The sequence below is a fragment of the Crinia signifera genome, chromosome 4 (assembly GCF_055691185.1).
Source record: "Crinia signifera chromosome 4, ASM5569118v1, whole genome shotgun sequence".
In the NCBI taxonomy this organism is placed as follows: domain Eukaryota; kingdom Metazoa; phylum Chordata; class Amphibia; order Anura; family Myobatrachidae; genus Crinia; species Crinia signifera.
This window is the reverse complement of record NC_139220.1, coordinates 141,434,604-141,448,136: the sequence shown is the minus strand read 5'-3', so window position 1 is coordinate 141,448,136 and position 13,533 is coordinate 141,434,604. Positions and strand designations below refer to the sequence as shown.

The 13,533-nt window shown below is 39.0% G+C and overlaps 1 protein-coding gene across 4 annotated transcripts in view; it reads right to left on the bottom strand.

Moving 5' to 3' along the window:
- Positions 1-1,041: 1,041 nt before the first annotated feature.
- TAFA2 (TAFA chemokine like family member 2) overlaps positions 1,042-13,533 on the bottom strand; it is a 209,893-nt gene continuing 197,401 nt past the window's right edge. For all 4 annotated transcript variants that reach the window (XM_083182631.1, XM_083182629.1, XM_083182630.1 and 1 more), the window contains one exon: positions 1,042-3,188. In XM_083182631.1, the coding sequence (XP_083038757.1) occupies positions 3,177-3,188 (12 nt within the window). In that variant the 3' untranslated portion in view covers positions 1,042-3,176. The remainder of the gene's footprint in view (positions 3,189-13,533) is intronic.

Here is a 13,533-nt window from a genome sequence, read left to right as displayed (position 1 = left end):
ATAGCCAAAAATAAATAAATCTGAACTGCACTAGTTTTATTGTAAAAATGGATTTTATATTCTGTATATACTACTCATCATATTGGTTGTCTACTTTATATGCCAGCACTATTTTAATGTTTATATTCTACAAAAATCCTTATATAATATGTCTTCTACATGCATTAGCTACCAGACTAGGAATATTTTCTATATTTGCAGCCTGAATTGCATCTCTATCTTACATTTACTATCACAATGATCTCTGCTTTATATTGTATCAATGGAAAAGAGATCCTCTTCTGAAGGGATTTATAGACAATAACATTAATTAACAAAATATAGAAAAATACCTCAACAGTCTTTAAAATTAATTTGTGTGGTTTCTTATATAGCTTGCATCTGGAACTATAATGAGAAGAAGACATTACAGAGAAATTAAGCTTTTTTCCTTTTTTATAGGAAATTGTTTTGTCTACCTTCTTAGCTTGACTACTGCAATAGTGGTACTGTTTTCTAAGCCATACAGTTAGAATTTATGAAACTTTGAAATTGGTGGATGTCTTTATACAACCATGAAAAATGAATAATCCAGCTGCATTGTGCGTAAAATGTTATTAAAAGGTGTTGTATGTGTTATAAAAAAAAGTGTATACATAGAAAACAAAAAATGGTGTTAGAGCTGTATTAAGGTTTATTTTGAAATATTTATTTGACTCCTGTATGTAAAGTTTTCTCAGCATTTCTATTTGGTTTTGATTGTAATCTCTCTTTATTTCAGTTTCCTTATTTCACAGTATGCTCTTTTAACATTAATCATAGATGCAATTATAGCTTGAGCACAAACAGATAAGTATAATGTCAACTAACTCGGTACACTCAAAAAATGTATAATAAATGCAATATACTGTAAATAATTTTTACAATTCTAAATATATTGTGCTTAATTTGTGAGCTCACGTTAGATATGGTTTACTTGAGTCACACATTCTTAAGGTCAGTACACCATGTATGGAATGCATTCATTTTATTATATAAAAATAGACACAAACAGGCACATACTGAAAGCATGACATGTACTTTAATTCAAAAATAAAATTAACTGAACTAGAGAATAAATTTCCTTTCCATATATTTTAAAAAATCCTAATAAAGTCACCAGCTCCCTCAAAATAACACATACTGTATTGTATCCACGTGGAAATATCAGAAAAACAAATGTATTATCTACACCATTAAAGTTAATTCTAATGTAAACTATCAGAATACCTGTGTTTAGAAATGTTCATTTCATTATAATCTACATTAATGGATAAAAATACATGATGCATTTATTTAAAACAATTTCAAACAGCAAACCAGTCTCTGCATAAGAGAGCAGGATTAATTGACGTTATCAGTAATTAGCCTGATAATTTGTAAATTACAAAAATTAAGCAGATTTTAATCTGACATCAAGTATATCTCTAGTTATACAAGATGAGGGCTAGACAATGGGTGCTTCTCAGTCCAAGCATGAATTGGTAGAGATACATGTTTACCCAAATCTTCATCATCTACCTTTAAGACCCATACACACTATAAGATTATATTTCTAATCTGGAAATTTTTGGGAACAAATTACAATCAACCTTTTGCAGTCATATGCATAAATTGATTTAACTAATTTGTCTGAATGACCATGTTGTCTGTTTTCCATGTTTAGGAGAAAATGGTCAATTGTCATTTGCTTCCAAAAATTTACATATTTTCATTCCAACCAGCCAGATTGGAAAGATAATAGTATTGTGTGTATTGGCCTTTACACTTATACTTTTAAACTTAGCAACAGTTATATCTTTCACTGTGCAATTTGTATCTTGTGTTTTTCTTGTTTTAGTTTTATATTTTAAACAGCAACAATCTAGTTTACAAAATTGTTACATTTAATCTAGAGCCAATGGTACAAATACATTAGCATTACATCTTAACTTATCATTTCCAGAAAATATTTTTTTAATTTATTGACAAAATAGTCCTTCTAATAAAACTCTTCGAGGCAAATATTATTCTAGTGTATAGTATAAACTACTACTTATTTAGGCATTTACTGCATTTAAATTATTAAAGATCATTATTTTGTAAATCTACAACAGTCTCTCTTCATAATTCCATCTCCAAATTTTTAACACCAGCAGAAATCAGTAGTTACTTTCCAAAAATGTTTAAGGCTTTATGTATTTGATGCATAATGGTGATTTTAGAGAACTTTAAAAAAAATTATAAAATAATAAAGTAAAAGTTAGTGCAGAGATCAATATACTATTGTTGCTAAAAATTTGAGATTTGAAAGAAAATGAACACAAAAACTAAAGATACATTGATACTATCATCCACTTGTAAATTCTCCACATGAAGAGCAGAAATACTGTCATTAACACAATGCACTATAAAACATTTAATGCCCTCAGATAATCATACAGAAATGTTAACAAGATTTTTGGTTACAAAATTCAAATCTGAAAAACAATAAGTGAAACATTTACGTGTGTTTAGTTAAATTGACACTTTTTTTGTAAATAGTCTGACATAAATTTAGGAAACCATTAAGTCATATATACTTACAGTATAAACAATACTGGGTCCAGTTACTTTTGTGAAATATCAGCTTCATCTTAGGCATTTGTGTAAATGTCAAAAAGTTATTCCTGGCGAACTGGCTAACTTACTGATTTGATTTTTCATTGGTAATTATTTGAGGATATGTTTAAACATGCTACATTGAAGTGGCATTGATCACCGTGGGAGTACAGCTACATTAGAAATGCAACTGTTAATTTTGTTACTGAAAGTGTGATAGGGATATTATCTTACAAATAAATTGGTAGAGAACAGATCATAAAATGTGGCTTAACGGGGCTTTTGATTGCAATGTTGCTTCATTTGAAATAATATGCTGTATGACAGGTTTGACACTTCTTGCTTTACTTCCACACTGGCCTAGTCATGCACTCAACAACATGAACACACATAACACGTTCCTTAAATTCGGATGGGTTTCAGTAGTAATTGTGCTCTCATTGTTTTGTACAGTATGTAATAATTTAGCTCAAGTTCTGATAGTCATTGTCTTAAGAATTGCTTGCATCGCAAAATGTTTATAGATTGCCCTCAGTATTATCTTCCAGTTAGCCTTCTCATTTTTAGAATCCTTGCTGTTATCGTGTCACCTGTGGAGCAAAGCAAATACATATACATTAATCTGATGATTTATCATTGCATGCACCAAAAAATACTACAGTAGGGGCCACTGGCTAACAATACAATAACAGAGAGATCCACAGGAATCCCAAATTATGGTATCACTTGATTCTGCAAGATATTCCAGGAAAAAATGTATCCTAATTGGGTTTTTCTGATTCACTCGGAAAGGCACAATCCCTCTATAATGGACAAAACTATATGCACTGCAGCTGGGGCTGATGTAACATGTGCCGAGTGAGTGAGATTTGGGTGTTTTATTGTTTCTGTGCAGGGTAAATACTGGCTGTTTTATTTTTACACTGCAATATAGATATCAGTTTGAAGTACACCCCCCACCCCCACCAAAATCTAACTCTCTCTGTACATGTTACATCAGCCCCACCTGCATTACATAGGTTTTTGTCCAATAGAGACTGATTGTGCCTTTCCGAGTGAGTCAGAATAACCCCCCAAGTCTCAATTAGGCCCATTATCACAGCAGATCTACATCTGAGGATGCGGATGGTAATAAATCGGCTTCTAACACTTTTAAAAAATTAAATCCTCACTCTTTAAATTTCCATATTCTCTATTTTTTAAGTTATTCTATAACATTCAATATTTTACATGATTATTGGTTTAAACATTATTCAATGTAATAAATATTTTTTTTCCAACCAGAAATAAAGGACATTCTGTAAGAAAAGCTTTATAAGGACATATTACTTTCAAAGGCCAAATAGAGTGGTTACTAAAAGAAATCATATTCTCAACTGATTGCGCATTCTCATGGGATAAAATGCTTCTAAAACAATCATGCTATAAATCCCACAGGAGCAAAACTAAATCAGCTTTTACATTGCTATTTGATACTGCATTTTCTATCATTGCATTTACAGTAGGTGCAAATTTCTCTACAATCCTTGTCAACCAATTAGACTCTTTTGAGAGAATTTTACAAAGATCAGCCATTTTGGCCCATCCGCAACTAGGCTGGATACAAACCTCATTGGGTTTGTTTAGTGTACAAGAATTCAGCTTATTTATTTAGCTTCCAAGTTCTCAAGATTCGTATTTCTCGATGGCGAAGTCATTCATATTTGGCTGCCGAGTTTACCCGCAGCCAAACTTGGCAGACCATGAAGCATTACACAACTCAGTCAAAGGTTAATTAGTTCAAGTGTGTGGTCTGACCACAAGGTCAATTAGGTCACACCGCACATTTGACGTAATTAACCTTTGTAGTTACAGATAACTTGAAAGTTCTCTTGTATCTATACTATGGGAATTTCTTCCCCATAGTAAAATACATTGAGCTCTGCTTTGAGTGACATCTCAGCAGGGCTCAGATAATCACTTCTTACATGGCAGGGACTGGGTTGTTTGCAGTTTTTCTTTTTGAACCCACTGGATGTCTATTTTGGACCGAACAGGTCTACTAGGTACACTAGACTTAGATAAGTATGTTTTTTCAAAGGTAACCCTATTGGATTTCTACAGGAGAGTGGGCCGAGCCCATGTGTCAAAATAGGTATGTGTGTGTGTGTGTGTGTGTGTGTGTGTAAACATGTATGTTTATTAAAGTTATACTCTAACAAAGTGTGTGTCTGTGGTTTTTTTATTGGTTTGGCTGTAAAACTACAAGTGCCAGCTAGTCCTTTAATGTTTTGCATGCTGGTATCTGTGGTTCTCCAAGTACCAGTATGTTGGGGAGGCTTACTGGGACTTACTTCCATAGCTAATCCAAATACATTTCTAATTTTTACACTTCCTGGACTATTAACCCAGCATCGACTGTCCAGGTGTCCTGCAGATAGCCACAAGCTTCAGTCCTGTGTACCTTGTAGCGGGGGACCAATTTATTGAGGGGTCCCCACTCCCCCAGGGACCCTAGCCAGGGCTGACTAGTTGGGAGGGTTGGGTAATGCTGGGTCCAGTATAAATGTGCTCCCTGGTGGTGGCATTATCTTACGAAATAGTGGAGCCCAGTGTTGGTTTTAAAAATATGGGAAACCTTTATTTATTTTGTGTATCCCCCATATCTTTGGGACCAGGACCATTCCAAGAACCCTGTACTAACTTTTGAAAGACAGGGAATTTTTCCATTATATTCCTGAAACCAGCACTGGCTCAAAGAGCTAAGGGTGGCTTATGCTCAGGAGGGGGGCCCCACGCCATGTTTTGGCATTTTTAACCCATTCTTTACATTTTATATACAGAAGCACTGCAAGGATATCACTGATCTGTGCAAGCTTCAGCAAACTGGAATGGCAAAATGTGGTTTATTTTCCATGTATATTTGTAACTGAATTAATGACCAACTTTGCTATACAAATGATAGTAAATTTGTAGAGTTGTCCTGCTGCCTATGGAAAGACCTGCAGCATTTGTCAGATGATCTATTGATTCGTACTTGTGTTTTTGACCATAATTTAAATTTCTAGATTAGTCAAATTTTGTGTTTAGTAAATTTCTGATCGCAGTTCCTAACCATTCTAATTCAATTCATGCCAATTCAATCTTAGTAAATTTCACTTTTGCTTTCATTAACTGCTGCTGATTTGTTTCTGTCATTCAGTGTAAATGTTGCCTGTAAATGCAATATTTTTCATTCTCCATTCAAAATTTACTATTTTATGTTAATTGTTATCTTATTTTATGTTAGTTGTTTTACCAATCTCTGAGTTGTGTTGAACTTTTCTTTTACTTTGTGCACTTCAAGGATCAGGAGTAAAATATAAATTATCCTATAGCTACACCAGTGAAATAGAAATTGGCAGTTATAATTTGGTATCCACAGTAAATTATCATGGCCAATTAACTTACCCAGGGCTATCCAATTAGCCCCACTGCTAGTGCTTATTGGCGATTCTGTGTCAAGTAGCTAGGGCAGGCAAAACCAAATTTGCAATAAGCATGCATTTTTTTAACACATCTACAGTTTTTTGCTGAACCTATGGGGGTTATTCAATCCCTGCCACTATTTCCAATGGGGGAAATAGCAACAAGTTCCTATTCAATGCTGTCTTTCCCAACAGCATTGAAGCGGCGTCTCAGCAGAATAGACCCGACTTTAAAAGCATTCGGGCCCATTTTGGCAAAAAACATCTGTGGATTGTCGAAATCACAGCCAGGTCTCGACAATCCGCGTTCATTTTCGCAGACATGCCCCCTTTTTGCCAATAAGCAGGCAGGACATTGAATCCCACCTGCCAATAAACTGGTGAGAAGACCAGAAAGGGGACAGGGTCCCGACTGTCAGGACATACTGACTGTCAGGACCCGGGATTGAATACCTATTTGTTTTTATCTGAAACAAATTTTGACAAAAAAAAATGACCTAATAATCAGGCAAATTTTGTGTTAATTGTCCATTTTGTTGGGGCCAAAAATATATCATCGGTATTGGATAAACCTAATAAGGGCAAATTATTCATGGGCAAATGTGGAGAAGAAAGCCACAAGGGGCAATTCATGTGGGATAGAGGCAGCAATTAAGGAAATCTGGGGTAAATAAAATAAATAAAAGGTAAGTATTGTTAAGTGATATATTGCAGATTAAAAAAAACCTGCAAGTCAGGGTATAATGGGCCTGATTCCGATTTGCAAGCAAAGCAAAATACTGCGCAAAACCATGTTGCATTGCAGATGAGGCAGATGTAATGTTAAAGATTTAGATTTGGATGGGATGTGTTCAAACTCAAATCTAAATGGCAAATTTCAAAGCTATTATTTGTGGACTATGGGTGACATTCTATGGGATGAGATAATCTGACTTTAGCGAATTTTATCGCAAAAACGGCCGTTTTCGCACTTTTTCCATAATTCGCATATTTAATGAGATGCGAAAATCGGCAAAAAGTGCGGTTTTGCCGCGAAATCGCACTTTTTAGAAGTGTGATTTTTAGTTTTCGCCAGAACTCGCATCCAGATGTTTTCACATTGAAAAGTATACAATTTGCATATTTAATGAGATGCAAATTTGAAAAATGTGTCTAAAAATCTCAAAAAAATCAGACCAGGTTCTGATATGCGATTTGGCCAGAACCCTGCACAGATCATAGAGATCTGTGCATGGCCCTGTGTAAAAAAATTTGGAAAAGTGTTTTTTGACAAAAAAATTGCGTGGGGTCCCCCCTCCTGAGCATAACCAGCCCCGGGCTCATTGAGCTGGGGCTGGTTCCAAAAATACGGGGGACAAAAAGCATAGGGGTCCCTCGTATTTCTGAAACCAGCCCCGGACTCTTGGACCTGTCCTGGTTCCAAAAATACGGGGGGACAAAAAATCTGGGGGTCCCCCGTATTTTGAAACCAGCACCGGGCTCAAACAGCCCTCGGTGTCATGCCACAGCCGGGGGACACTTTTTATATAAGGTTCCCCGGCCGAAACATGAGCACCGTGGCTGGTCAGCCTTGGACGGGGTACCTGGAGGAGTGGGGACCCCCCCATAAAGGGGTCCCCCCCCCAGGCTTCACCCATCCAGGGCTGAAGCCCGGGGCTGTCACTGGCGTCCGTGGCCAGTGGACGCCGGCCTGATAGTGTTAAATCTTCCATACATAACATTGCTTGATACAGAAGAACTACAAGTGCCAGCAGACCTCCCCCGCATGCTGGGACTTGGAGAACCACAAGTCCCAGCATGTGGGGCATTAATGGGCCCGCTGGGACTTGTAGTCCACCTGTAAAAATAATGTTAAAAAAAACACACACACAGAGAAGTAAAACTTTATTACACACACACAAACACACACCTCACTTTTACACCCACATACTCACTGATCCAGGATCCAGTGCTGGTCTCCCTTCTGCTGCAGAGCCGGCTACCCCTGCACTGACAGCGGGGACAACCGGCTCTCTCCGATGCCGCTAACAGCCTATGTAGCGCTGTCCCAGCGCTACAGAGGCTGAGAGCGTGATTACCCGATGCGTCTCCATGGAGACGCATAGCTCAGCCCTGATTGGCTGAGCTATGCGTCTCCATGGAGACGCATAAGCCAAAGACGTTCTCAGCTTCTGTAGCGCTGGGACAGCGCTACATAGGCTGTTAGTGGCATCGGAGAGAGACGGTTGTCCCCGCTGTCAGTGCGGGGGTAGCCGGCTCTGCAGCAGAAGGGAGACCAGCACTGGATCCTGGATCGGTGAGTATGTGGGTGTAAAAGTGAGGTGTGTGTTTGTGTGTGTGTAATAAAGTTTTACTTCTCTGTGTGTGTGTTTTTTTAACATTCTTTTTACAGGTGGACTACAAGTCCCAGCGGGCCCATTAATGCCCCGCATGCTGGGACTTGTGGTTCTCCAAGTCCCAGCATGCGGGGGAGGTCTGCTGGCACTTGTAGTTCTTCTGTATCAAGCAATGTTATGTATGGAAGATTTAACACTATCAGGCCGGCGTCCACTGGCCACGGACGCCGGTGACAGCCCCGGGCTTCAGCCCTGGACGGGTGAAGCCTGGGGGGGGGACCCCTTTATGGGGGGGTCCCCACTCCTCCAGGTACCCCGTCCAAGGCTGACCAGCCACGGTGCTCATGTTTCGGCCGGGGGACCTTATATAAAAAGTGTCCCCCGGCTGTGGCATGACACCGAGGGCTGTTGGAGCCCGGTGCTGGTTTCAAAATACGGGCGACCCCCAGATTTTTTGTCCCCCGTATTTGTGGAACCAGGACCGGTCCAAGAGTCCGGGGCTGGTTTCAGAAATACGGGGGACCCCTATGCTTTTTGTCCCCCGTATTTTTGGAACCAGCCCCAGCTCAATGAGCCCGGGGCTGGTTATGCTCAGGAGGGGGGACCCCACGCCAATTTTCTTTTTTTTTGATGAACAAAAAATCGCACATTTCCTTAAATTCGCACATTTTCATGCCTAAAATTCGCACATTATCGCACCTAATCGCACTTTTCATTCCGGAATTCGCACCTCATTAAATATGCGAATTCGCGGCAAAAATGCGATATTTTTAAAGTGCGAAAAAATCTCATCCCATAGAATGTCACCCTATGTGCAAAAGCAGCTAGTATTTACACTGCACAGAAAAAATTCAAATGTATTTTTTCCCTTGCATTACAACATGGGGCCTAATTCTACAGGAGCAATTGAACATACTGTAAGCGTTTGATTCACAAAAAGATGGAGTTCCCCATTCAAGACTCACAATGCACATTCCATTTCAGCTTCACAATAAAAAAAATCAAGATATTTCAGATTTAGTTCAAACATCTTGATGTATACCCAAACACCGTCAAACCATTAGTAACATAATCAAACCATATAGAGTATTGTCAAATCTATTGTCTTGATTTTCAGAAATTTGTATAATATGGGGAGTTTTCAAATTTTACAATTTGTTCAAGAATCAGATTGCCGCTGATTTGAGTATCTCAGGACACTCTTAAATGCTATAAAAGTGCTTAGGTAAGGGGCCAAAGGAAGGATGACAGCTGTAGTCATAGTACATTAGAAGCATCATTTTCATAACATATTTGAAAATGCTCTGCAAAAGAAGATGCTTGTTCGTACATAAAATATTTGAAATTACATTATTTAATATGCTGATATAAAGTTATCAATGCTTCATATATTTTTTAAAATGTAAATTGCAAAAAAAATGTTAACATTCTTTTTTTAAATGATCCAAAATTTATTTTAGATTTAATTTCTCGACAATTGTACCACTACAGGTTTGAGTGATGTGAAGCAGTTCCTGTATCACATTCGGATAGCCTGCAGTATTTATAGGTGGGAGGGAAACCCAATATCACTGGTGGCATCATCATTTAGGCCCTTATTCTGGTTGACTCGCAAAGGCAAATTCCTTCTCAAATGGTCAAAACCATGTGCACTGCAGGTGGGGCAGATGTAACATTTGCAGACATAATTAGATTTGGGTGGGGTATTACTTAGTATTTCAGTGTAAAAATAAAGCAGCCATTCTTTTTTTCCTGCACAGAAACAAAATAACATGCAAATCTAACCCTCTCTGCACAAGTTACATCTGCCGCCCTGCAGTGCATATGGTTTTGTCCATTTAAAAAGGAATTTGCCTTTGCGAGTCAACAAGAATAAGGGCCTTAGCCTGGAATTGCTCATTATCCTAGTATCAGTAATTGTTCATGTACAGCAGGGCTGGGGAACCTCAGGCACAGGGGCCATATGCGGCCCCCCGTAGCCGGTCTGAGTGGCCCGCCCACCCGTCCGGCGGCTTTTCCGGGAATCAAGTACTTGGGAATTCTCACGAGAGGTCGTAGTTCTTGCGAGTTTCCTCTTAATCAACAGCAGCCGGAGACTATCAGTCCTATTCAGCGGCATCCACCAGAGCGTAGGACGGCTGCAGCAGGACAATTTGTAAGATACATTTTTACATATGGCGCCCGAAGGATTTTTTTTTCCACACAAACAGCCCTTGGCACAAAAAAGGTTCCCCACCCCTGATGTACAGAGTGGTTTAAGAAATTTTGTGAAAAAAATTAAGTTTGACTGTTCTTCACAGCTTAATATAAATTAATAGGAATATCAATGTTCTCCTATACTTATCACTGTGATAAGACAAGCAATGCCATGTGAATGTTCTGTGAAAATGTGTTGAGGCTTGTGAATTGTTTTGGGTGTTAAGAGTGGTGTGTTTGCTATCTCAAGTAATATTAAAGCTGACATGTTATTTGCAAATCTAATCTAATGAAAGTAACATTTCAAATACCAGATGCACTAAGTTTCAAAAGTGATAAAATGGATAGTGATAAACATCCAGCCAATCAGTTCCTGTCTAACATTTTGGTACTTGTGTATTATCACTGCGCCCATCGCATCGTACACCACTAAATAGGGTATGCGATGGTATGCGATGCAATTTTCGCGTTAAAAAGGCAAAATGTACAATTAAATATCGCATTGCATGCCAGCAAATGGCATGCGATGCGATCGCATGCGATTTTTAATTGTACACCCTGATGGGTGCATACAATGTTAAATGCTCCCAGAATGTTAAATGCCCCCCCATTTTCAACGCGACCTCCACTATCAACGACAACCCGAAGCGTGGCGAGCGCAGCGAGCCCGTGAGGGGCGACTGTACGCATCCTTCGACCTTTTGATACCCACACTATCGACGTTGGCGTGTAGTTGAAGTTAGATAGTGTGGCGAGCACAGCGAGCCACCGAGCCAGAAGCGTGGCGAGCAGACGTGGAATACATGTAAAGTCATCCGTGTCCGCTCGCCACGCTTCGGGCTCGGGGGCTCGCTGCGCTCGCCACACTATCCAAAATCAACTCCACGTTGACGTGGATAGTGGGGTTATGAAAAGGTTGGAGGACGCGTACCGCCGCCCCTCGCGGGGTCGCTGCGCTTGCCACGCTTCGGGTTGGTGTTGATAGTGGGGGTGGCATTCACAATGGGGCTGCATTTAACATTGTAAGCACCCATCAGGGTGCTTGTACAATTAAAAATCACATCGCATGCGTCGCTTGCCGCTATATTGCATGCGATGCACTATGACCAACATTGTGGGCGCCGTGATAATACACAAGTACCAACATTTTTTAAACTATGGGACAGATGTACTAAGCTTGAAAAGCGATAAAATGGAGACTGATAAACCACCAGCCAATCAGCTAGTAACTGCCATGTTACAGGCTGGGTTTGAAAAATGACAGGAAGGAGCTAATTGGTTGGTGGTTTATAACTCTCCATTTTATCACTTTTCCAGGCTTAGTACATCTTGCCCACAGTCTGTGACATGGAAGGTAGGAGCTGATTGGCTGGCTGTTTATCACTCTCCATTTTATCACTTTTGAAGCTTAGTGCACCTGGCCCAAAATAAGGATGTAAAGTGAAAAAAAAAATTTACGCATAACATAAAGTTGAGATTTAGAAATAACAACATAACAATATGCTTACACTCTATGAACAGAAGGAATACAGGTGGAAAATATCCCAGGTGATTTGGGGTGGCCGGGGAATTTGTTGTCTACTTAATATGAAAAACACATTTTTTGTGCTCTTGACAGACACAAGTGCAACCATATTATGCATACAATATGCTTATATTCGCCCATGTTGCCATGAAGAGCCAAATATAATTTATTGCACGTTTAGTGCTTTTCTGATTATTCCATTTTTAAAATCTCTTGTTTGTAACCAAGAGCTGAACACACTTTCCTCATCATTATGGAAACACCATTCGCTGGTGAGCAATCAAGGTTCCCCAGGGGCACAAAGCGGCTGTTGAAATTATGATGTGTTTTAAAGTCAGTATGGTTGGGAATTTAAGAATTCTCAGCAGTGAGAGCTGCAAGTCAATTCTGACTCATTTCAGCTGTTGAATTACACAGCTCAGGTTTTTATATAGACATTTTTAAAATTTTCAAGCAATAAGAATGTAACACGGCCATATAGAAATAAATATTTTTATACATTTAACATGGTTTATTTTATATAAATATACAGAGGATAGTCTAGTACCATAATGCTTTGTTCCTGCTGTCATAAATCATTTGCATACCAGGCAAATTAAGACATTATTTCATATGATACTTTTTTTACAGTATCATAGGATATAGGCAACTCACCCCAACCCTTACTGACAATCTACTCTCTGATGGTTCCTTGTCCCTGCCAAATGTAAAACTAGTCATTTGGAAATAGTTTGGAGTATTAGTGTCCTGCGCACTTTACTTTGGCCGCTTTGAAATTGTCACAAAAAGTCTCCCTGGACTTTCTGTTAGATAGCGGTAATGGGTAGTTGTGACAATATACCAGGCGCCAAAGCATAAAACATATACATTTATTTGACAGATATCTGTCAAATAAATGTATATGTTTTATACTGTGGTGTCTGGTATATTGTCACACCTACCCAAAAAACTAGGTTTGCCAATCTTTAGCACCATCCCCCAACATCTCTATAGCACTTTACCCCCTGCATCTCTCCAACAAAATCCAACACTCTGGTCCCGCCACCACCACCACCCCCACCTCCACAAACACACAAAATGCTCTTTAGCTTGCCAAGTGCATCTCTCAAAAGCCATCCCTTCTTTCTCTAGCTCAACCCTGTGTCACCCCAGCTCGTGATCCAGCTCAAGTTTTTGAATAGAATTTACTATGCCTTTTTTTGTTAACCTTTAAAATATGGTAGGTTTTTTCTACTCCCCCTGTATATGTATGCCTCCTTGCCCTCTCTCTAAGTATATTTAATCTAACGTCTCTGCATCCACCCCCTGACCATGCAACAAACTCCACCATCATTTTTTTAACTGACTACAGTAGATGTCCCTGTCCACAGCTATAAAGCCAGCTTCTATCAATGTTGTAGAAACAGTTAAGGTGCCCATACACTGCCTGCGA